The 23,555-nt window shown below is 37.0% G+C and overlaps 1 protein-coding gene across 1 annotated transcript in view; it reads right to left on the reverse strand.

The window, feature by feature from the left end:
* Window positions 1-23,555, reverse strand: part of PIK3CB (phosphatidylinositol-4,5-bisphosphate 3-kinase catalytic subunit beta) — a 144,246-nt gene that overhangs the window by 46,816 nt on the left and 73,875 nt on the right. The window contains exons 5-8 of the mRNA XM_079794467.1: window positions 20,428-20,651; window positions 14,014-14,193; window positions 10,904-11,071; window positions 9,708-9,785 (exon numbers count right to left, since the gene is read on the reverse strand). Coding sequence (XP_079650593.1) covers window positions 9,708-9,785; window positions 10,904-11,071; window positions 14,014-14,193; window positions 20,428-20,651 — 650 coding nt within the window. The remainder of the gene's footprint in view (window positions 1-9,707; window positions 9,786-10,903; window positions 11,072-14,013; window positions 14,194-20,427; window positions 20,652-23,555) is intronic.

Raw genomic sequence — 23,555 nt, forward strand, 5'->3', positions numbered from 1 at the left:
TAAAGGATATGGTAAGAAAAATTAAAAAGATTTTATACAACAGTACTTTAAAGAAATCTCTGTATCTACCTTTATGCTAGACTCAAAGTATCTAAACTATGAGAAACAGACATTAGTATTTTTAACAGCCAAGACAGAAGAGGAATAAGAAAGCATATTGATACACAATTTCTTGTTTTCATAATTACTTTATTCTCTAAAGAAAAATTTAATTGCCTATAAGAATCATTTAACAGTTCTTTTCTAAGCAATGGCCCCATCATGAAACGCACAATAAATGGCATTTGGTGTCAGTAAAATTATATGGAAGGTAGGAAGAAAAAACACAAAACCTAGATTTCTAAGTTTTCTTTTCCTTCCTAACATACCTCAGAAAGATTGAGCATCAGTTAAAGAACACACAATGGATGGAAGTTTGAATTCATCAGGAGGTTAGGAAAAGGTTCCAGCACTTTTGTACCAAACATTATCTTAAAAGGAATTCAACGGGTAAAGAAAACAATGACAAACTCCCCTGGCATGCCTTAAGAACCCAAAACAGCCCCATACAGCTTGAGTCTCAAAGTGCTTGGGTTGGAGAAGCTAACAGCAAAGTCAGTGCCATTTAAAACTATTAAGCGCAAATGCAAGTTAAACAGTTAGAAGACCACTTGAAAATACTAAAAAAAAAAAAAAAAAAAAAAAAAAAAAAAAAAAGGCTATTATGTCAAAACAAAACAAACAAACAAACAAAACCACAACACTTTGTCTTCAGGGAGGAGAAATGCTGGGGTTCAAGGTAAGGTGTGAAGAGAGGCAAGAAGAGCAGTCGGGAGGCTGTAATTCAGGGAGAGACAGTCCAGGCTGGAACTATGACAGAGTCAGAAGATGAAGGAAGGAATGGAGGTAAAGGATATTAAGGAAGGATCAACAGTATATGATCAATTGATCAGATATGATAGATGAGAGAGAGGGGCAACTTTAGCTGGTTTACCAAACGTAATAGGAAAGGCAGTCAAAGAGGGAAGAGAATGAATTGGGAACTTTAGATATCAATTGGCTTTAGAAATGTGTATGAAGATAGAAGCCTGGAAGTGAGGAGATATTTGGGCAAAGGCTTGAGAATCATAAGCAAAGGTGGTATGTTTTTCAATTTTCTAACAAAGAAGTGATCAGTAATTGTTTTCCAAGAACTGAAGAATGCCCAGTGAGAGGAAAGCACTGAGAGTGCTGAGGCAGGGTCCACATGCCTGAAGTAAATACTTGGCCTCAAAAGCACCATAGTATTTTCCCTCCTTTCCCTCAGGTACACATCACACAGGAAAGCTCCCCTGCTCTCATTAGGCCTCCATTTCAATGACCAACCCCTCCCTGCCTTTCTGTCAGCTTTGTCTGACTTCATTCTCCCCAAACTCCCTGCAAGTGCCTGTCTTTCCCTCTGTCACACTCATCTGAAGCCCATGCTCTAGATCAGTGATGGCGAACCTATGACACGCGTGTCAGCACTGACACACGTAGCCATTTCTGATGAAACATTTGCTGCTCCTGAGGATGAAACATTTGCGAAATGTTTTTTCCTCAAAGTGACACACTACCCGAGTTATGCTCAGTTTTTTGGCGAAGTTTGACACACCAAGCTCAAAAGGTTGCCCATCACTGCTCTAGATAAACCTAACTGCCTGCCTCTCTTCCATGCCAAATGACTGGCCAATCACAAATGTAAAATTACCCTTTCATCCCTGAGTAAAAATATACACAGAATTTCCTAAAAGACACACAATATATTTGTTTCTTAGGAAAGTCCAAATGTTACCATTCAATTAAGGATAAACTATCACCTGGCTGAGTACAGTACTCAGACTGAATTATTTTGGTGTCTCATAGAATAACTTTTTCTGAATTGTACTGTCAATATTATTTTTTAAGTCTACCCAGTAAAACATATTATAAGGGACAAATATGTGGAACATTATTTTACTACTGTAATGATGCTGTCAGTGGTAATGGTGCTCACTTTATCACCCACTGTATCTCCTTCAGTATCAGGATGAGCTACAAACACATGAATAGCTAGTTTGTTTTTATCTTAGGAGATTCTGAATATTTTAAGTGATCATATTTTCTTTGCTTTGACTACTAGCTATCTTGCAAGCTGAGAGCAAAATTTGTAGCCCACAAATTCTTATTACTGTATATACATACCTACTGTGAATCTTGCTCCTGACTTTTCTTGGCCATTAAATATCCTCAATTATTTTTCTCAATTATTTTTTTAAAGATTTTTTTTTTTAAATCCTCACCCAAGGATATGTTTATTGACTTCAGAGAGAGAGGAAGGGGGGGGGGGGGGAGAGAGAGAGAGAGAGAGAGAGAGAGAGAGAGAGAGAGAGAGAGAGAAATATCAATGTGAGAGAAAAACACTGATCAGTTGCCTCCTATATGCACCCCAACTGGGGATCGAACCCACAATTTAGGTATGTGCCCTGACTGGGAATCAAACCCATGACCGTTCAGTGCACGGGACAACACTCCAACCAAGTGAGCCACACCAGCCAGGGCCTCAATTATTTTTTAAAAAGTCAAAACTTTGTATATTTTGTGTGTATATGTGAGAGAGAGAGAGAGAGAGAGAGAGAGAGAGAGAGAGAGGAGACAAGTGCATGTGCACAAGTGCACTTGACTCAAATCATTTGTGAAATGAGAGTAAATAAATCATAAGACAAAACATACATAAAACATATTTTGCATCTTTTGTATGATATAATGGAAGTTAGAAATTTTAGGATAAAAATTTATTCAATTTTCACTCTCAGTGACCTCAAAGACTCCACTTTTGAAAGATAAATTATTAAAAAAATAAATTATTTTTCAACATTATTGTGATAAAGCCAAGCTATTTACAATAAACTGCTGAGCTTAAAAACAGAAATACAAGCAAAAGCCCACTACATAAGTATTCAATAAATGTTAATATTTTAAAATAAAAACAAAAAATGCTAGTTATAATTCCATCAACCAACTTTTGGCAAAATTCTGACATAAGGAATGAAGTAAAATTATGGATCAGATGGCTAGAAAGCTTAAAAAAAAACAACACCTCAAGTATAATGAATAGAAAAGTCCTATACTAGCTGTAAACAGAAACAGTAAAGGGTGTGATCTGGAAAAGAATAACAATAAAGAATGAGTGTAACTTGGGCATGGTAACAATAAACAAAAAAGAGACCCTGCACATTTTGAAGAAATCTGTTGAAATAACATTCATTATCTAATAGTCAAAGTGTGACTTATTTAAAACCAAGTCATTAAGATTATGTCTGCTTGAGAAATCTCTTTAAAAGAGTAAAGTTGATTAAAAACAAGAATAGAAAAATTAATCCACATTTAAAATAAAATGAAAAAAATTCTGTTTTCGGAACTTAAAATCTCCCATGGTATCAGATGTATTAAAGGTTTTGTTTTCAGAAAAAGCAGTAAGAAAAACCATTCCCTAAACTTCTATCATGTGAAATGTCAAAATTGTCCCATTTCCTGATGCTTGGTCTGGATCATCTTCAGACTGAAAAGTGCAGAATTTTAAAGCCACCATTATGCTTAATACAGTCACACATTTTATTGTCTGACTGTAGTACACTTCCAAAGAGACACATTTTCACAAGCCCCAAAACACATGGAGAGCAAGAGAAGGCAGGCTTTATAATGAAAAGGCCTTGCCACTGTGCTCCAGCAAGGGTGTGCCAAGCATACACACAGACTGTATTCCTGAACTCACCAATTAAAAATGTTCTGTTTTGGGCAAGATATGAAACTTTTTCCCAACATCAACACTTAATTTCCTTCTAATTTTGCAATATGGCCAAAATCCACTACATTTTTGCCTTTAGATATTAGACACCAAAAAAAAAAAAAAAAAAAAAGGCGGGGGGGGGGGGGGACAGTAGCATGAATAATAGGCTGAAATTCTCAGTTTCATGAAGTATATCACTTTTGTAAAGAGACAGATTTGTTCTCATTTGTGGGAGAAGCCATGTGCTACCTTTAACTAAGGATATAAAGATGTTATAGCTACATGAAAATGTATTATTAATTCATTATACAAAAGTTTATTTAGGATTTAGGCACTAAAATAAGATAAAAAGATTAAGACACAATTTCTTTCCCCAGGTTACATATATTTTAGTAGGTTAAGAGTGCTGAGACCCATATAACTAGGCTATGAGGTGTTATGATTTATGACTAATAAGTGGGATATATGGGATATATCTGGCCTTGGAATTCTGTAAGTTGAAGAATCTGTCATAATAGTTATATCTTTCGCCAACTTTGGAAAGCTCCCAGTGATAATTTCTTTAAACAGTTTTTCTGAACTGCACTCTTTCTTTGCTTTCTGGGATTGAGATTATACAAATGTTAGACCTTCTGATAGTCACAGGCCCTGTAGCTTTTTTCTTCCCTATAATTTTTCTCTCTGTTGTTTAAATTGGAAATTTTTTTGATTATTAATCTTCAACTTCACTGACTCATTCTGTTCTCATTACCATTCCATTGTTGAGTCCATTCAGTGAGTTCTTTAAATTACAGTTGTTGTTGTTTTTTTCATTTCTAAATTTTCCATTTGGTTCCTCCTTATACCATCTATTTCTTATCTGAGATTTCTATTCTTCCATTACTTTCAATTATAACTGCCCTTAGTTGTTGGCACATTTTTATAACTGTTTTAATAACTTTGTGAGATAATTCTAAAAATCTATGTCATATCAGCATTGATATCTGTTATTACCATTGTACATACAACTTCAGATTTTCCTGGTCCTTTATTTATTGTTTTAAATATGTTTTTATTGACTTTAGAGAGAAAAAGGGAGGAGGAGGGGTAGAAAGAAACATCAATAATGAGAGAGAATCATCAATCCACTACCTCCTGCACACTCCCTACTGGGGATTGAGCCTGCAACTGGGGCATCTGCCCTGATGGTGAATCAAACCTTGACCTCCTGGTTCATAGGTCAGTGTTCAACCACTGAGCCACACCAGCCAGGACAGATTTTCCTGATTATTTAAATGCCAATTAATTTTGAATTGTCTCCAAGACATTTTGATCATTATGTTAGACTACTCTGGGTTTCATTTATATCCTAGAGAGAAAATTAATGTTTGTTTTTAGGAGATCACGATTAAGTTCATGCTGCAAGTTCCAACAAGCTTTCAATGAGCTGTGGTTCCAATACCAGTTCAGTTTTCAAATTCTTTGCAGGATTATTTGGATCTGTCCTATGTGTTCATCATACAGGGACTGGTCTGAGGATTGGCTAGTGATTTCTGCTATAGTTCAGTTCTCAAACTATGTAGGTAGTAAGACTCAGATCCACAATGAACAGCTCAGCAATAAACATATAAGCATAAATATACAAACATTTAAAGGGGTTGCTTTCCCAAGCTCTCGCACTCTGCAATCATTCGAGTACATTTTAGTTGCTAGGGCTCCCCTTTTCTTGTCATCTAGCCAGAAAGCTGAGGCTTTATTCACCCACACTTCCTGCAACTATGCCAAACAGCAGGAAGAACAGAAGGGGAGTTGGGGGGAATCAATGAGGATTTACCACATTCTCTTGAGATTACAACTCCTCCAATCAAAGAGGAAGGTTCAACTCTGCATTTTAAGCCTGTCCCCCCTTTGGTGTTGCTGTTGCCACAGGACTTCTTAGAGACTGAGGCAAATGAGAACAGAGAAAAAAACAGAAAACAAAAAAAAAGGAGTAAAATGGGGAGAACTTTCTCTGATAGTTAGAAGACCCTTTCCCCACAAAAAGCTGTAACTAGAGGGCTTTTTGAATGCTTTCTGACGGCACTGACACCATCTTCTAGATTTAGGCAGCATTGAGTTTAAGCTTCTGGTAAATATTAAGATGCGCACCAGAAAAATGAAATGTCACAAGGTTGAAAAAAGACTGACCAGGAAAGAAGCTGAATGCTACAGAACTCTAAGCACTCTCACAGGGTTGAAAGACATTCAATTACCAGCCAGGCAGGGTAGTGAATCCTCATTAAACAGGTAGGATTTTCATTACAGACTACAGAGAATCATCTGGAACTGTGAATATAATATATCTCACTCCCATGATTAGGTTATACTATATGATATTGCTGGCTTTAAGGAAGGGAGATTATCTGTTAGGGGCCTGATGCATGAGCCCTTAAATCCTTGCAATAGATTCAAACAGTGAGCAGGATTTGATGCTTGAGAAATTCTCCACTTCTAGATTTTAAAATGGAGAGAGAGCCACATGGCCAGGACCTGAAAGATGCCTCTATTAACTGAGAGCAATCCCCAGCTAACAGCCAGCAAGGAAACTAGAACCTCAGTCCTACAACTACAAGGAACTGAATTTGGCCAGTAACTTGAATCATCTTGGAAGCAGATTCTTTCCCAAAGCATTCAGGAAGGAATGCAGCCCAACTAATACCTGGATTTCAACCTTGTAAAGACAACAAGCAGAAAACCCAGCCACACCATGCCCAGACTACTGACCAATAGAAACGTGAGCTAATAAACAGATATTGCTTTAAGCTGCAAAGTTTTCAGTAATCTGTTACCCAGCAACAGAAAACCAATTTAAAGGGCCACTATAAACTTAATGCTAATAAATTTAACAAGTTAAAATAAATTATTCAAAAGACAAGAATTACCAAAATTGACACAAAAGAAAAAGAAAATATATATATCCATTAAAGAAATTAAATTTCTAATTAAAAACCTTCCTACAATGAAAACTCTAGGCTCAGGTGGCTTGGAGTAAATCCTATCAAATATTTAAAGAAGAAATAATACCAAACCTACATAAACTTGTTCAGAAAATTGAGGAGGGGAAGGCTTTTCAACTCAATTCATAAGGATAACATTATCGTGATACCAAAATCAGAGAAAGTCATTACATGCGAAGAAAAGTGCAGACCAATATTTTCCCTGAGTATAGACATAAAAATCTATAACAAAACAGTAATAAAACAAATCCAAAAATATATAAGCTACATCTTCAATGAGTGGAGCATATTTCAGAAATGCAAAGTTGGTTTCAACCTTTTAAGATCAATCAAATTAACAGACTAAAATGTAAAAAACATACAATCATCTCAATAAATATAGAAAAAGCATTTGACAAAGTACAACCTTTTTTTATCCCTTTCAGGATACAAACTCTTAGCACAGTAGGAAGAGAAGAGAATTTCTTGAATAAAGGGCATCTTGAAAAATGTACAGCTAACATTATACTTAAAGTTGTAAGACTGAATGCTTTCCTTTAAGAATACTAAGCCTTGGGATGTCCAAATGTTCTGGGTGTTCCTTTGGGGATTTTAGATGAGATAAACATTCAAATGGTAGGCTGACTAAAGCAGATTGCCCTTCCTAAAGTGGGTGACCCTAACCCTAATCCAATTTGTTGAAGAATAAAATAGAAAAGGAAAAAGAAAAAAAGCTGACCCTCTGAAGAGTAAGAAAGAATTCTTCCTGCCTGAGTGATTTATCAGCTTTTCTCCTGTCGTCAGAACTGAAATAGCAGCTCTTCCTGGTCTTGAGCCTGCCAGCCTTCAACAGGAACTACTCAAACAATCACCTGGTTCTCAAACCTTCAGACTCACACTAGAATTAAACTCTGAGCTCTGAGTCTCCAGTTTGCCTCTATCCCTACAGATCATAGGACTTAACCAACTTCACAATCATGTGAGCTAATTCCTTAAATAAATGTGTGTCTGCATGTGCACGTCTGCATGTGCATGTCTGCATGCCCCCGCCCCCCACATATTCTACTGGTTCTGTTTGTTTCTCTGAAGAATCCTGACAGATACATCTACTCTCATCATTTCCATTTAACATCATATATTGAAGGTCCTAGCCCGGCATACCCCCTTCTTTTTTTTCCTTCAGATTTCTTTTCAACATTGTACTGGAGCTCCTAACTTGTGTAGCAATTAAACAGAATGGTGTGTATTTACAAAAATAAATCATGTCATAATTGCCTTAACTTACTTACATTCAACAATATAACCCCAATGGAAAAAATAAAGGGGGCTGGCGAGAGGAGACTAGCAAACTCGATTGAGTGGACTAGGAGACATTTTACGTGTCATTACGACTATTACTCCTTAGAGCATGACCACAAACAACAGAATCAATTCAGCTTGAATTATCTGTTGGAAGTTAGCCTATGGAAATAAAATGTCACTGACAAAGACATATAAAATGTAATACTCAAAAAAATAAAGCAGGCAGTGAAGGCTTCTTTGGTCTTTTTCAGAAGAAATAAAACAGAAGACCGTAGAAAATTTAATAACTACACAAGAATTAAATAACATAAATTACCTACAGAAGACAAATACAATAAACTACAAATGGGAAGAACAAGTAAGAATTCCCATTTTTACAATGTAAATTACACATCCATCCATACAAATCAAGGAAAAAAACTATACAAACATATATAATACTCCATATGACTTGAGGATAGATTTGCCTATATGTGATTTCTGCCATTAGAAATATAATAACCAAGGAATTTTAGTGACTATTTATGACAGTCCAAGATGTATTATAAAGTAAATAAATCAGGTTGCAGAATAATGCATACAATATCATCCCTTTTTAACAAACCAACCAATCAACAAAATAAACACAATCAAAACCTATTCAATCCCCAAACTATATGTATATATTCTATTTATATAAATATGGAAGTCACTCACAATACTGGTTATATATGATGATAAAGAGATAGGTAGGAGAGATCGGTAACTTTTTTCTCTAATCATGTTTGGATTTTTTTTAACCTGTTGCAACAATGTTACACTTTTACAATTGGAAAATAATTAATAAGAAAATTTTAAATTAAAGGAAAAAATAAAATTACCACTAAAATAGAAAACAAAGGCTAATTGGCATACACACACTCATTAAAAATTCAAATCTAGCTAAGAATATAAGAGAAAAAACACACACCCTTATTTTAATGACAGCTACCCAAAGAATCTTTAATGTCCATTTACAAAAGCAAGCTATTGGTAATCTTTGGCAAGGTGCTTCCTGTATATATTGTCATGCCAGCAAACATCTCAAACTAACTGAATCTCTTTCTTGGATCACAAAACTGTTCGCTTAATTTCCTGCCAAACAAAATAGGGGAAAATGCATGCTTTATACTTTGAGACAAAATGCCTTGTTAAGTCTTCACTTAATTGTATGGGGTTGTGTAATAAATCTCCATGTGTTAACAACTTGTGGTCTATAATGTAGTCATCTATTTTCTTGCAGGAAATTGTATTACATTTTTTGTGCTCAGCAAGTTTAAAAGAAAAAAAAGGCGGGGACTGGGTGCAGCTCTAAGCAAGGCCAAGAAAGAAGAGCAAGCTTGCATACAAACACGTAACCTATAGTTTCAACTTAAATTTCACTTGCTATATCCCTGTTCTAAAGCAATTTCTTTTATATAATATACTGGAAAATGTCAATCTATCCATTACATCTCCAAGCAAGTATTTAAAGAATAGTTTAAAACAAAAAAACATTTTTAATTAATAACAAAAATTCTTGTCTTATAATTAACTGCCATATTCTACCTCGTATAATTGACCAATGTTAGTAAAATTTAATTTCCAATGTGACATTCATTGAGCATATCAGTGAGTTATTTAAATAATGGAGCAGATGACAAATTCAAATCTTAGCAAGTACTCACTTTTACAGTTTCTTCTGTGTTAAGTTTATTTCCCTTAACCAAGACAATTTGGAAAGGGTTGTTATTTTCCCAAACATGCTGTAAAAGAATGAAATAAGTACAAGGTATTTTAATTAAAGACATGAATATCTTATGCCAACAATGAAATCAGCTCATCAATTCTCATGTCCACTGGCAAAATAATGAAAAGAGACCTCTAAACTAACAACTGAAAGTCACATATGTTAAATTAAGCATCATAACCAGTAGCACCTAACTCTCACGGTAAAACACAAGCAGCATTCCAATATTGCTAAGAGATTCACTAAGCTAAATATCATAAACAAATAGTATTAAAAGCTTTGAATAATTTAAGAATTTACCATTTAAATTAATATATAGATAATATCTTACTCATACAATTTGTTAAGACTGAATAACTATTTAAAAAGTGTTAACTGTTCCCATGAACACAAACATTTCTTCTTTTGATACAATTAAAGTCTAAGAGTATTCAATAAGACAGGCAAATTACACTGAGTGGCCAGATTATTATGATCTCTGAACGCATAATAATCTGGCCACTCAGTGTATATCCTATATAATAAAATGCTAATATGCAAATTGTCCCCTCGACCAGGAGTTCGACCAGCAGGCAGGCTGGTCAACCACCCATGTCTCCTCCCACTGGCCAGGCTGGCCGGACCCCACCCATGCACGAATTCATGCACCGGGCCTCTAATATATATATTAGAGTGGCCAGATTATGATGTGTTCAGAGATCATAATAATCTGGCCATTCAGTGTATACCACAACACTATCATAGCTAAGCTGATAGAAATGAAATATAATAGTAAATCAACTATTTCTGCACATCTAACTTTTCTACCACAATGTCTCAAATTACTCAGGTCCCATGTTCAGCTCTAATCTAAAAAATCTCTCTAATTTAATGGCATTTTTATTTGGAACCAAAAGAACAACAGAAATATAAATGTCATATTTACATTTATATGTAGCTTGAGTAAAGAAAAATAATAGTAACTAAACAGATAATTATTATAAATGGAAAGGGATTTGTATGCATTGGTTTTCACAGAAGGAAAAGTGAAAAAAAAAAGTGTGTGTATGTGTGAGAGAGAGAGAGACTTACGTATACAACTTAACAAAATCACATGCCTTTTGGGGTTGGCAAAAGTTCACACATGAAACTTACAGAAATAATTCGCTTCTTTGGTGGTAAAGGAAGAGGAAGGTTAGATGAATTTCGATTTATGGCAGCCTCTATGGCAATCATTTCCTGTTCATACATCTTTTTGATCTTGCAACATTCCACAAGTATAAAATGGGGCAAGGTCCTGTTCATTACACAGTTCCGGATATACTAACAGTGGCAAGAAACAATAGGTAAGGATATTCAAGCAAATAGTTAAATCAATAGAAGAATAAAATTAAGCTGAACAACACTATATTAAAATGACTATGAAAGTATATCTTAACCAATTTAATGTCAAGAATATGAGAAATAAAGTCACACCATAAAAAAACTACCATTCACTGAATATCTAAGTACATAAGAACTGAGCTAGACAATTCTTATACATTAAAGGTAATCTTCATAAAAACTCTATTAGAGCAATTATCCCCCATTTAATAATATATTAAAGAACAAAAATTGGAAGAGTTAAGTTATACATCTAGTATCTTTAAGACCTGAATTTAAATCCACCTGCCTGACTTTTTTGTTTGTTTATTGGCTAAACCTTGAAATACATGCCTCAGTCTAGATGTTTTATCTTCTCCTTTCTGCACTTAATACCTGACAGTTTGACAATAGGCATATCTTTCTAGGGCAGGACATGAACATCACAGACTGATGTCACAGTACAAGCTTTCACCAATCAGTCAAGAAAGGTTAGCATGTAGTACCCATGTGGCCATTTCTTAAGTCATCTCAACTGGCCACTCACACTTTCCTATGGACCTCTGAGGTAGACCTGGTACCTTTTTAGCACAGGGCTCCAGGCAACCATTACTGTTTCCCAGAAAAAAAAAAAATTATTGGCCTCTCAGCTTGAGGCTCTTGTTTTATTTCCATGAAACCAGGATGACTCTCCAGAGGCATGTAAAAAGGGGGGTGGTTATTCACATTACCAAAGATTCCTAAAAAAATGAATAGAAATCCAATGTATTACTCAAAAGAAAAACTTTCTTATCTATAAAAGCGTAATATGCTAATTAGACTGGACAGCCGAACCACCTTCCGGACTTCTTTCCCGATGAAGCTGCAGCTGCGGAGGCTGAGGCAGAGGCGGTTAAGGGCGATCAGGCAGGCAGGTGAGTGGTTAGGGGCAGTCAGGCAGGCAGGTGAGCAGTTAGGGGCTATCAGGCAGGCAGGTGAGTGATTAGGGGCAATCAGGCAGGCAGGCGAGTGATTAGGGGCGATCAGGCAGGCAGGCAGAGTGGTTAGGGGCGATCAGGCAGGCAGGCAGAAGGGTTGGGGCGATCAGGCAGGCAGGCAAGTGGTTAGGGGCAATCAGGCAGGCAGGCAGAGTGGTTAGGGGCGATCAGGCAGGCAGGCAGGTGAGCGGTTAGGAGCCAGCAGTGCCAGATTGTAAGAGGGATGTCCTGGACTGCGAGAGAGTGCAGGCTGGACTGAGGGACCCCCCTCCCGCGCCCCTGTGCACGAATTTTGTGTACCGGGCCTCTAGTACAGATATAAAGTGTGACTCTATGTATTGTATCAAATGTAGAACCACTAAAAAGATATTTTTTGAAATAAATAAAAAACATTTCCAGGATGGCCTATAAGTGGAATTACATGATATTATGATAAATATATTCATTCAAAACTTTTCACTATGAAAGATATATCATTACATTTCCTTCATATTCCTTTGTTGATACTGTATATTTTCTTTCCAATATGACCTTGTACAAAAACATATGCATGGCTTTATTTTTCTTTATAAAAAATTCTAGTTTTTGGCAAAACAATATACCTTCCTCTTATTAAGTTAAGAAAAAGGTGTTAAGTTAAAGAAGCAGGAGGCTACTTAAAATATGGCAAAACATGAAGGGAAGAAGACAGTACTTCTATGCTCCCACCAAGCACTTTACATCTTCCTTCTTCCTCTTATGAGCCAGAGTTCAAGCACTTACTATCAGAATGCACAGCTCCCAAAGCTGTGCACAGAAGTTATCATCACTGTTAGACTTCCTACCTACTAAAGCACAAGAACTGAAGGTTACACCAAAAATCTGAAAACAAAGGTGTAAAATTCCCTATTCCCTTCTAATAAATCACAGGTCTTTATTCTCAGACAAACATCACTTAATATTTGGCATTCCTGTATTCCTCTTTCTTAAAACAAAACAAAAATAAAAGTGATCACATATTACTCTAAAATCTTGTTATTTATCTAACTTGGCATTCAGCTTATTGTTCTTAATACAATGATCATTTTTTAGTCTCCAAATGTAATTTCAAAAAATAATCCTCAAATTCCTTGAAGGCAAAGCTAGGATCCTATCCTTTAAGTAGCATACCATATGGTGGGGGAAGAGGTAGTGCACTGCACATATCTTATTTAAACTCCACTTTACTCCAAAAATAATCTGAGGCACTTCAGTGCCTTTCATAACACATATAAGCAGAGAATTCATGACTAAATGGTAATAAATAACCGAAAGGTAAGGAAAGACTTTTGGAGAATGGTGAAACTTAATTCTTACAAAATTTTTAGCACATATGGAAGTAACAAAAAAGGTGGGGGAGGGGTGAAGGGGGAAATTACACATACAAATATTAGGCTTAAACTGAAAAGTTTCATAATACATAATGGAAATTTTTAATATTACTTTACCTAGTTAACAGATCATTGCAAATAAGTTTTTATATAATTCAATTAGTGGCCATTTAATGAAAATATTTTGTTTTGCTTCCCCCAGAATATTTCATATCTAAATCATTGTTTATATGATGAAATAGTGGGCAGCTATAACAAACTGTATAAGAATTCATAATACTATATGAAATTACGACACTGAAACAATTAAAAAAGCAGAATAAAAACATTATAGATACACACATAATGCCAAAAATACATGTATCTTTGAGTAAAATGACAAAAACATGCCAAAATGTTAACAATGATTAACTCGGAGGGAGGTAGGATTATGGCTATTATTTAATTGAGTATAATTTTCTGTAGGTTCCAAACGCTGACTATAGTTAACACATTTTTATATCAGAAATTTAAATTGTCAAATTGTTAAATATACACACACACACTTCTCTGGTAAATTGAGAGTTAATACTCATACCTGGAATTGGATTAGTGGGTGATCACCAAATACATATTCTACTCTCCCACTGATTTGCAGCACATAGTCATAGGGGCTAACTTCATCCTCTTTCCAATGAATAGTCAAACGTTTTTGGATTGCCAATTCATTTATTTTTATAGGATTCATATTAGGAGATACTTGAAAGCTAAACACATCCTAAAGAGAGAGGTAGAAAAAAAACCACAAATAACATTTGTGCTAAAAACAAAACATTCTTTACATTTGTATTTATTATTACATTATAAATAGCCATACATAATATTCAGATATATACATCCTTTAGATTTAATATTTCAGTAAATCTTCCTGTCTAAATATACTGTGTCCATGCCAAATATGCTAAGATTTCTGATAATTTGCAATTCATCTTACGCTATAGAGTGTGCCACAGTTTCCACAGGTCAGATAAATATTTAACTGAAGTTTAATAATATTTAACTAAATTTTATCTTCAGGTAGTTTATCACATGTATTTTCCAGTAAATATCCTTCTTTTAAAAAGTTACCCAAAACCCTGTGATTTTAGTCTGTATTAATAAAGAGTTATATGCAGTCACTAGTAAGAAGAGATTTTTACTTTATACTAATTGAACCATAATTTAAAATTTTTGTCTGATTTTATAAACATGTAAAAAGAAACAGAGAAATTTTTACTAGTGAAAAATGGAGATATAGTTGTGATGGAATATTATTAAACCTATGCATAAATCCCAAAGGTAGAGATATTAAAGATTGTTTAATAATACCCAAATCCTTCTATAATATAGCAAAATAATTTCACACCAAATGATCATATATCAAAGATATAAGAAAGCTCACTCTCTCTCACAGCAGCCAACTGCTACCCTGGACAGCTATGATTATTAGAACACTAGTGGCCTGGTGCACGGATTCGTGCACATTCAAAGGAAATTAGAATATTTTAATATCGTTATTCGCCCTTTCTCTATAATAGAAGTGTCAACCAAATTCACGATGGACAATGACAGATTGAAACACATGAGTGCAATTGGCACCAGTGAGAGCTTTATATGTATTGAGCATGGGTGAGTCAACTTAGCCTTTTATATATATAGAATAAACTTGCTTAATTAAATCTGCTTTCTGGTTTAGTTCAACTTTTCCCAGACCAGTGAAGCACCCAACTTCTCTTTCAGGTAATTGTCAGCAACACAGCAGTAAATATCAACACAAAGCAGATTGTTATTGTAGATCACACAGGGAGAACAAAGGGTAAAATATTTAACTGCAGCAGTGTTTGACTATATTCTGTGCAGTGAGAAAACTTGAAGTCATTTTCAAGGTCCACCATTTCTTACTTCTTTTCAGTGGGGTCAAGTTTCTAAACTTTCTAAATCTCCATTTTCCAGCTAATGAAAAGAAAATAGGATTCTACTGAGTCTCCTATCTATCTACTCCAGGACTTCTGTGAGGATCAAATGAGATGAGGCACGGGAAAACGCTTCACAAACATTTGGTTAAAGTGTAAAATATTTGCAACTGGCTATAAAGCAAGTCATGTTCTTGGGTGAAGAAACTCCAAAGAGGCTAGTTGCTAGGGAGAGGAAGCCGGGCATTGCTACCTGATGTCATTACCTGGTGCCCACAGCCACCGTTTCTGGGCTGGGCTGGGCTGTGGGTGGCATTTTGCACCATGGCAGTGTCAGCTGCGATTTGGTGGGCTGTCGTCCCGGGGTGGCGGCGGGCCTGTGTCCCACTTGGGGGAAGCCGAGTGTTGCTTTGTCAGCGCCAGATCCACACTGCCGTTTCTCTGTAAATGGCCAGTGCACATCATGGCAGCTCCTGAATTGAGCGTGAGCATCTGACCCCTGGTAGTCAGTGTGCATCATAGCAACCAGTCGGCCGGCTGGAGGGACACTTAACATATTAGCCTTTTATATATATAGACTTTATTTTCTCTGAGTTGGTGCCTTGTGCATCATAGTACAGGAACTAAGATCCACAGAGTCACTTGGTAAGTCATACACCACTTCTCTACCTCAGTTCCCATAATAATGGTCACCTTCTTTCCATCTCCAGTAACACTCTTCTACTTCAATGATTCTCTACATCTCTCCTAAAGAGCAATATAGCTTATTTGATCTAACTCTGTACTATCCACCTCAAAACTAACCTTCACCCAACTTAGAAAGTAATCTATCTTTAAAAGAAGAGCAGCAAAAAGATATGATAGTATCTTTTAACATAATGCAATTGCTCACAACTATTTAAAGCATGGTACACAAATAGAACTTTAATAATAAAAATATGTGCTGTCTAATACATTAACCAATATGCACAAATGGCTCAATATGTGGCTACTGTGAAGAAAGCAGTGGTACACAAATGAATTTTTAAATAAAATTACACATGTGACTAGTAGCTACTGTATTCAATAGCACAGGTCTAAATGATAAAGCTCATACTATTTAATATAATTACTCTATGGTCCTACTCTCTATTTCATACATAAACTCTTCAAAAATATAAAACTACTAGAAGCCCGGTGCATGAAATTCGTGCACGGCGGGGGGTTGTCCCTCAGCCCAGCCTGTACCCTCTCCAATCTGGGACTCCTGGAGGGATGTCCGACTGCCCGTTTAGGCCCGATCCTGGTGGGATAAACGGGCAGTCGGACATCCCTCTCACAATCCAGGACTGCTGGCTCCCAACTGCTTGCCTGCCTGCCTTCCTGATTGCCCCTAACCGCTTCTGCCTGCCAGCCTGATCACCCCCTAACCACTCTGCTGCCAGCCTGGTTGATGCTTAACTGCTCCCCTGCCAGCCTGTTTGCCCCCAACTTCCCTCCTCTGCCAGCCTGGTCACCCCTAACTGCCCTCTCCTGCAGGGTTGATCACCTCCAACTGCCCTCCCTTGCAAGCCTGGTCCCTCTCAACTGCCCTCCCTTGCAGGCCTGGTCCCTCACAACTGCCCTCCCTTGCAGGCCGGGTGCCTCCCAACTGCCCTCTCCTGCTGGCCATCTTGTGGTGGCCATCTTGTGTCCACATGGGGGCAGGATCTTTGACCACATGGGGGCAGCTATATTGTGTGTTGCAGTGATGATCAATCTGTATATTACTCTTTTATTAGATAAGATAGAGGCCTGGTGCACGGGTGGGGGCCAGCTGGTTTGCCCTGAAGGGTGTCACAGATAAGGGTTGGGGTTCCCTTAGGGTGTGGGGCGGCCTGAGCGAGGGGCCTGTGGTGGTTTGCAGGCCGGCCACGCCCCCTGGCAACCCAAGGGGAGGCCCTGGTATCTGGAATTTATTTTTCTTCTACAATTGAAACTTTGTAGCCTGGAGCGGAGCCAAGCCTGGCAGCCATTTCTGTGGCAGTTAATTCACCTTCTACAATTGAAACTTTGTAGCCTTAAGCGGGTGAGCCCAGCCAGGGTGTGCGGAAAGCTTTGCTTCCCCTGTTGCCGCCGGCAACCCTGGCCTGCTCTCTCAAGCTCCATTCTGTCGCCATTTGTTTGAATTTGTTTACCTTCTATAATTGAAACTTTGTAGCTTGAGTGGAGGCTTAGGCCTGCAACGGCTATGGAAAGCTTGGCTTACTCTGTTACCTGGGAAACCTTGCTCTCTGTGGCTGTAGCCATCTTGGATTGGGGTTAATTTGCATACTTGCCCTGAGTAGCTGGTGGGCGTGGCTTATGTAGCGGAGTGATGGTTAATTTGCATATTACCATTTTATTAGAGAGGATAAGACAATCTCATGATCTCTAAACTCCTTTCAGTGGTAAATTCTATGACTACTTGGAATCTAGTATGATATCTGAATATCTCCATTCCTCTTCTAACTTCAAAATACTTCTTTTCACATATAGTTACAATGATGATTACATTAAAATTTGGGTCCAGTAAAGATTTGACCAATCTACATATATATAAAAGGCTAATATGCTAAGTGACCAACCATCCAACCAGTTGCTATGATGCACACTGACCACCAGGGGGCAGACGCTCAACGCAGGAGCTGCTGTGACGTGCACTGGCAATGCGAACCTGGCGCCTACAAAGCAACACCTGACTTCCCCCAAGTGGGACACAGGCCCCACCACCACCCCGGAGCAACAGCCCACCAAATCTCAGCTTACGCTGCCAAGACCTCATGGCACAAAATGCGGCCCACAGCCCAGCCCAGAAATGGTGGCTGTGGGCACTGGGTAATGAAGTCATATAGCAATGCCCGGCTTCCTCTCCCTAGCAACTAGCCTCCTTGGAGTTTCTTCAGCCCAGGAATCAGACTTGCTTTATAGCCAGGTGGGAACATTTTACACTTTAACCAAATGTCTGTGAAGCATTTTCCTGTACCTCATCTCATTTGATCCTCACAGAAGTCCTGGAGTAGATAGATAGGAGACTCAGTGGAATCCTATTTTCTTTTCATTAGCTGGAAAACATTGATTTAGAAAGCTCAGAAACTGCACCCAACTGAAAAGAAGAAATGGTGGGCCTTGAAAATGACTTCAGGTTTTCTCACTGCACAGAATATAGTCAAACACTGCTGCAGTTAAATATTTTACCCTTTGTTCTCCCTGTGTGATCTACAATAATAATCTCCTTTGTGTTGATATTTACTGCTGTGTTGCTGACAATTACCTGAAAGAGAAGTTGGGGTGCTTCTTCACTGGTCTGGGAAAAGTTGAGCTAAATCAGAAAGCAGGTCTAATTAAGCAAGTTTATTCTCTATATATAAAAGGCTAAGTTGACTCGTGCATGCACAATACATATAAAGCTCGTGCTGGCACCAATCGCACGCATGTGTTTCAATCTGTCATTGTTCGATCATGAATTTGGTTGACACTTCTATTATAGAGAAAGGGCAAATAGCGGTATTAAAATATTTCTTCTAATTAATTTCCTTTCAATGTGCACGAATTTGTGCACCGGGCCTCTAGTACTTAATTAAATTCAGACTGATCTAGAAATCCAGGCTGTGTTCAAGTTAAATTCTACTGTTTTTAACTTAAACTCTAATAATCTCTTAACAGTAAAATTCCCTATTCCAGATCTTCCAATACTGCAGAATTCACTAAACAATATTTTAAATTTGATCTTGACACCTCATAATATCCTAATCTTGGCTCAAATTGAACTTTAATCTCAACACATCTCTGGATAGAGTAGCAAATGGTTTTTGTTCTCTATACAAACTTCCTCTGTAAAATGCCAGAAGGCAGGATCCTTTTCTCATATTTGTCCTAATAAATACTTATAACATGCTGTTTGAAAGGTGGTAGGACTGGATAAAGCCATAAACACCAGGATAAAATCCTTGTTCTACCACTGGCCAGTTATGAAGCCTGGCATAAATAACCAAATTTCTCTTCTTTTCTGTTTCTTCACTATAAAATGTGGAGAAAATAACTTCACTTTATAGAGTTGTTGTGAGAAGTAGCAAATATATTAAAAATTCCTTTCATAGATCCAGGCATAGTATTAGTGCTCAAAATAGAATGGCTACAGATAATGGTTTTTGTCATTGTTATCATAGTAATTGAAGAATAAAACTATCTTTTAACTTCTACACTAATCCTAAGGCTGACCTAGATGATAAGATAATAATACAAAGGTAGTAGCATAACCCAGTTTGTAAAATTGCTCTGAACATTCAGATGCAGATTAACTGTATAAACATACATGGATATGTCCAACTCCATATCAGTACTTAATTTACATATTAACAAATACAAGAATATTTGGGGGGGATCATTTGGTCAAACCTTTCATTTTATAGACAAGAGAAAATTCACATGAGAAAATAAAATATCTGCACTAAAGAACATAATCTAGATAGGAGTTAGCAAATATTTTCTGTAAAGGACCAGACTTTGAAGACATGTATTTTTGTCACATATTCTCTTTCTTTTCTTTTTAACATCCCTTTAAAATTCTTTATTTTTTTAAAACCCATTGAAAATATAAAAACTATTCAAAAACAGTACAGTTTGCTAACATACAATTGCATTAAAAAAATCATATATGAGCAAAGGATGTGTCACTTTAGATTATCACTATAATCCTAAATATATTTCCACACTAAATCTAAAAATACTCTTGCCCAGCCAGTGTGGCTCCATGGTTGAGCGTCAACCTATGAACCAGTAGGTCACAGTTTGATTCCCGGTCAGGGCACATGCCCAGGTTGCGGGCTCGATCCCCAGAGTACGGCATGCAGGAGGCAACCGATCAATGATTCTCTCTTATCATTGATGTTTCTCTCTTTCACTCTTCCTTCCTCTCTGAAATCTGTAAAAGTATATAAAAATAAAATAAAAATGTTCTTTATAAAAGTTTTCTAGGCAAGCAAGAGCCTCCTCTGAGGGTGGAGCTGTATTTAGGTAAAAGTCACAGATTTATTACAAAATATTTATTAAAATAATATTACCTGACAATTTTCAAAATGCACAGCCACAATGAGCTTTCCTCCATAAAGTTTATCTTCTAAGTTTTCAAGGATGGATGATTCATGCTCTGGTGGATATGTCTGCTTTAGCCAGTCCATCCAAGACAATCCCACAAGCGACTGAATTTTTTCCTCACTAAATTTACGCATTTTTATTCGGAATTCATTCACTTCAGGATCCTTCAAGGCATCAAATTCATGCAAACCTAAACACATTTTTTAAAGTAGTCATTTTGAGTAGCTGATATTAAAGAGAATATTAAAAATGTAAGAGAATATAAAATATATTCAATGGAAACATATAGATAATTGGCTTTTATCAAGCAAACAAAACTGGGCAGGAAAATATTATACAAAATCAATGAATAGCCAGATAAAATACTAAAAGTAGCCCAGCTGGTATGGCTCACTGGTTGAACTGCTCTATAAATGATAATTTAGAATTAAAACAGAAAATAAAATAATCAGGCACATCATATTTAAAAGAAGGTATTTTTAGACCCATTAGGCAGTTATATCTGTAAAGGTTCCATTGTTTTCTTTGGGGAGGAGGCGGCAGCAAACTTGTTCCTGAAGTTAAATTGAAATAATTGTTTATTGTTTTGCCAGGAGGCATGACCTCACTAAACCCGGTTGTAGTCATGAAATACAAAACAACAATGGCAAAAATTTACTTATTAGGTATTTTAAATTGGTTCTAAAATATTAAAACAGACTTATTTAACTTCCTAAATTAATGTTAACATTTAAATTTGTGTATATGATCAAAACACCAGTTTTTCTAGAGATGCTGAAGATCTAAAGTACAATTTACAAAGAGTTAAGAGTTTATAAACTGTTTAATTTAACATAGTAAAACACTTCTTACATGCTGATCTTTTAAATTGCAAGGAACACTGCAAAATAAAATTATACAATAAGCTTTATGATTCTGAGTGAAATATAATACATTGCTTATAGAAAGAGAAATTCAATTCTAATATACATATTTCCTGTGCTGTAGTAAGGTAAAGTTAGGTTTGCCAAAGAAAAATAGCATGCCCAATTCTATTTCAATTTTAGGTAAACAATGAATAGTTTTTTTAGCATAAATATATCCTATGTAATATTTGGATCGCATATATTTTTATTTACTAAATTTGGCAAGCTTGGGTAGAGTTAATGATAGCTAATGAATCCTATGTTTTATAAATCAAGACCAGAAGGGAACACAGTGATCTAAGGGTTGAAAAGGTGGTAAATTTTAAAAAAGATACCTATGTTCCGAAGAAAGTTAGCTATCTCTGTGGTGCTACCCTTTTGGATTACCAAATGTTTTAGATAAATCAAAATATTATCAAGTGGATAGTCTTATCCTAGAGGATAAAAGATTATAAGTAATTTTTAATTCTTTCCACTTTTCCATATATTCTTCAGGTGAAGGAAAAACTTTTTCTAATGGAGAAAATTAATAACCTATAAAAATCTTTGGAGCATTTGGAGAAAATAGAAAAGAATGCTTTCTATGAAGTCTAGTAATATATAAGAAAAAATCTGTATGGTAATGTAATTATATATCTATTTAATTGTGTGTGTGTGTGGGGGGGGGGAATTATTGCCAGAAGCTAACAAGCTATCCTCTGAAGTAATAAAACATTTTAAAGAACAGGGTGCCATTAGCAAATCAACAGGGTTCTGTTCTAAGTACTCAAAGGGAAGAGGTCAGCCTCACAGTGTAATTATTGGCTACCCTGAATTACCTAAGGTCAAGATCAAAGAATACTATTTTAAATGGGATGGTTCTTGGGATGGTACTATATTATACTCTAATACTAAATTTGATTAATATAGGTAGCCAATCCAGATCCAATAATCTCCAGTAGATTTTTTGGTTTTGTATTTAAACTTCCAAGTCTCTTCCTCAATTACCCTATGGTACTCACTTCATATTGGTATCTTGTCTAAGGGAGGAGGATATTGATAGTAAATACTGGCCTCTGAGATTACCGTATTTTCCGGCGTATAAGATGACTGGGCGTATAGAAGATTTTCCTGGGTTAAAAAGTCGTCTTATACGCCAGAAAATACGGTACTACTTGTCCTTGTTTTTCATTTTGTTACTAACAATTCTCCCTGAAATTAATTTGCAAAGAATACTATAGACATGCTGTATCTTGACTCACTACAAAATTAACTTCTTAAAGATAATTTTAGTTATGGAGTAAAATTTGTCAATAATATGCGTTACTTATGGAAACTTACCAGCTTAAAGTCTTGGTTGGCATAAAGAATCCTATCTAATAAAGAGGGAACATGCTAATTGACCCTCACGACATCGCAAAATGGCGGCGCCCACAGCCAATAAGAAGGGAATATGCTTATTGATTGCCCCGCCCTCAAAGATGGTGGCGCCCAGTCCCCTCAGCCCCGCTGGGGCGGCAGGTACGCAGCAAGGCCGGGCACACCCCAAGGCGGGCCTGGCTGCTCCGCTCACCTGCCTCCGGAGTCCCCCAGTCCCCTCAGCCCCCCAGCCGCCCAGGGCCAGCCCGAGGCGCAGGCAAGCCTTGGATGGCAGCTGCCCAGGCACCCAGGGCCGGCCCAAGGTGCAGGCAAGCCTCGAATGGCAGCTTCCCAGCCACCCAGGGCCGCCCGAGGCTCAGGTAACCAGGGCCGGCTGAGGCTTGCACTGCCGGCAGTGGCAGCAGCAGAGGTGTGATGGGGCATCACCTTCACCTGATCACCGGGTTGCCTCCTGCCCCTGAGGACTCCCGGACTGTGAGAGGGGGCGGGACGGGCTGAGGGACCTCCCCCTCCAGTGCATAAATTTTCATGCACTGGGCCTCTAGTTGTATATAAATTATGTTCATGGGGGAGTAGGGGCAGGATGGGGGGGGGGGTTCAATGGGGAATAAAAGGGGGGACATCTATAATACTTTCAACAATAAAGATAAATTTCTTTAAAAGAACCAATAAAAATATATTTTAAAAATTATGTTCATACTGTAGGGGCAGTTCAGTATCTCTTAGAAAAGGGCTTCTCAAACTATCTGAGGCAAAGGAACATATTTCTTTACAACCTGTCAAAAAAAACCCAGTCGCTGAAACCGGTTTGGCTCAGTGGATAGAGCGTC

The sequence above is a fragment of the Cnephaeus nilssonii genome (genome assembly GCF_951640355.1).
Source record: "Cnephaeus nilssonii genome assembly, chromosome: 17".
Taxonomy (NCBI): domain Eukaryota; kingdom Metazoa; phylum Chordata; class Mammalia; order Chiroptera; family Vespertilionidae; genus Cnephaeus; species Cnephaeus nilssonii.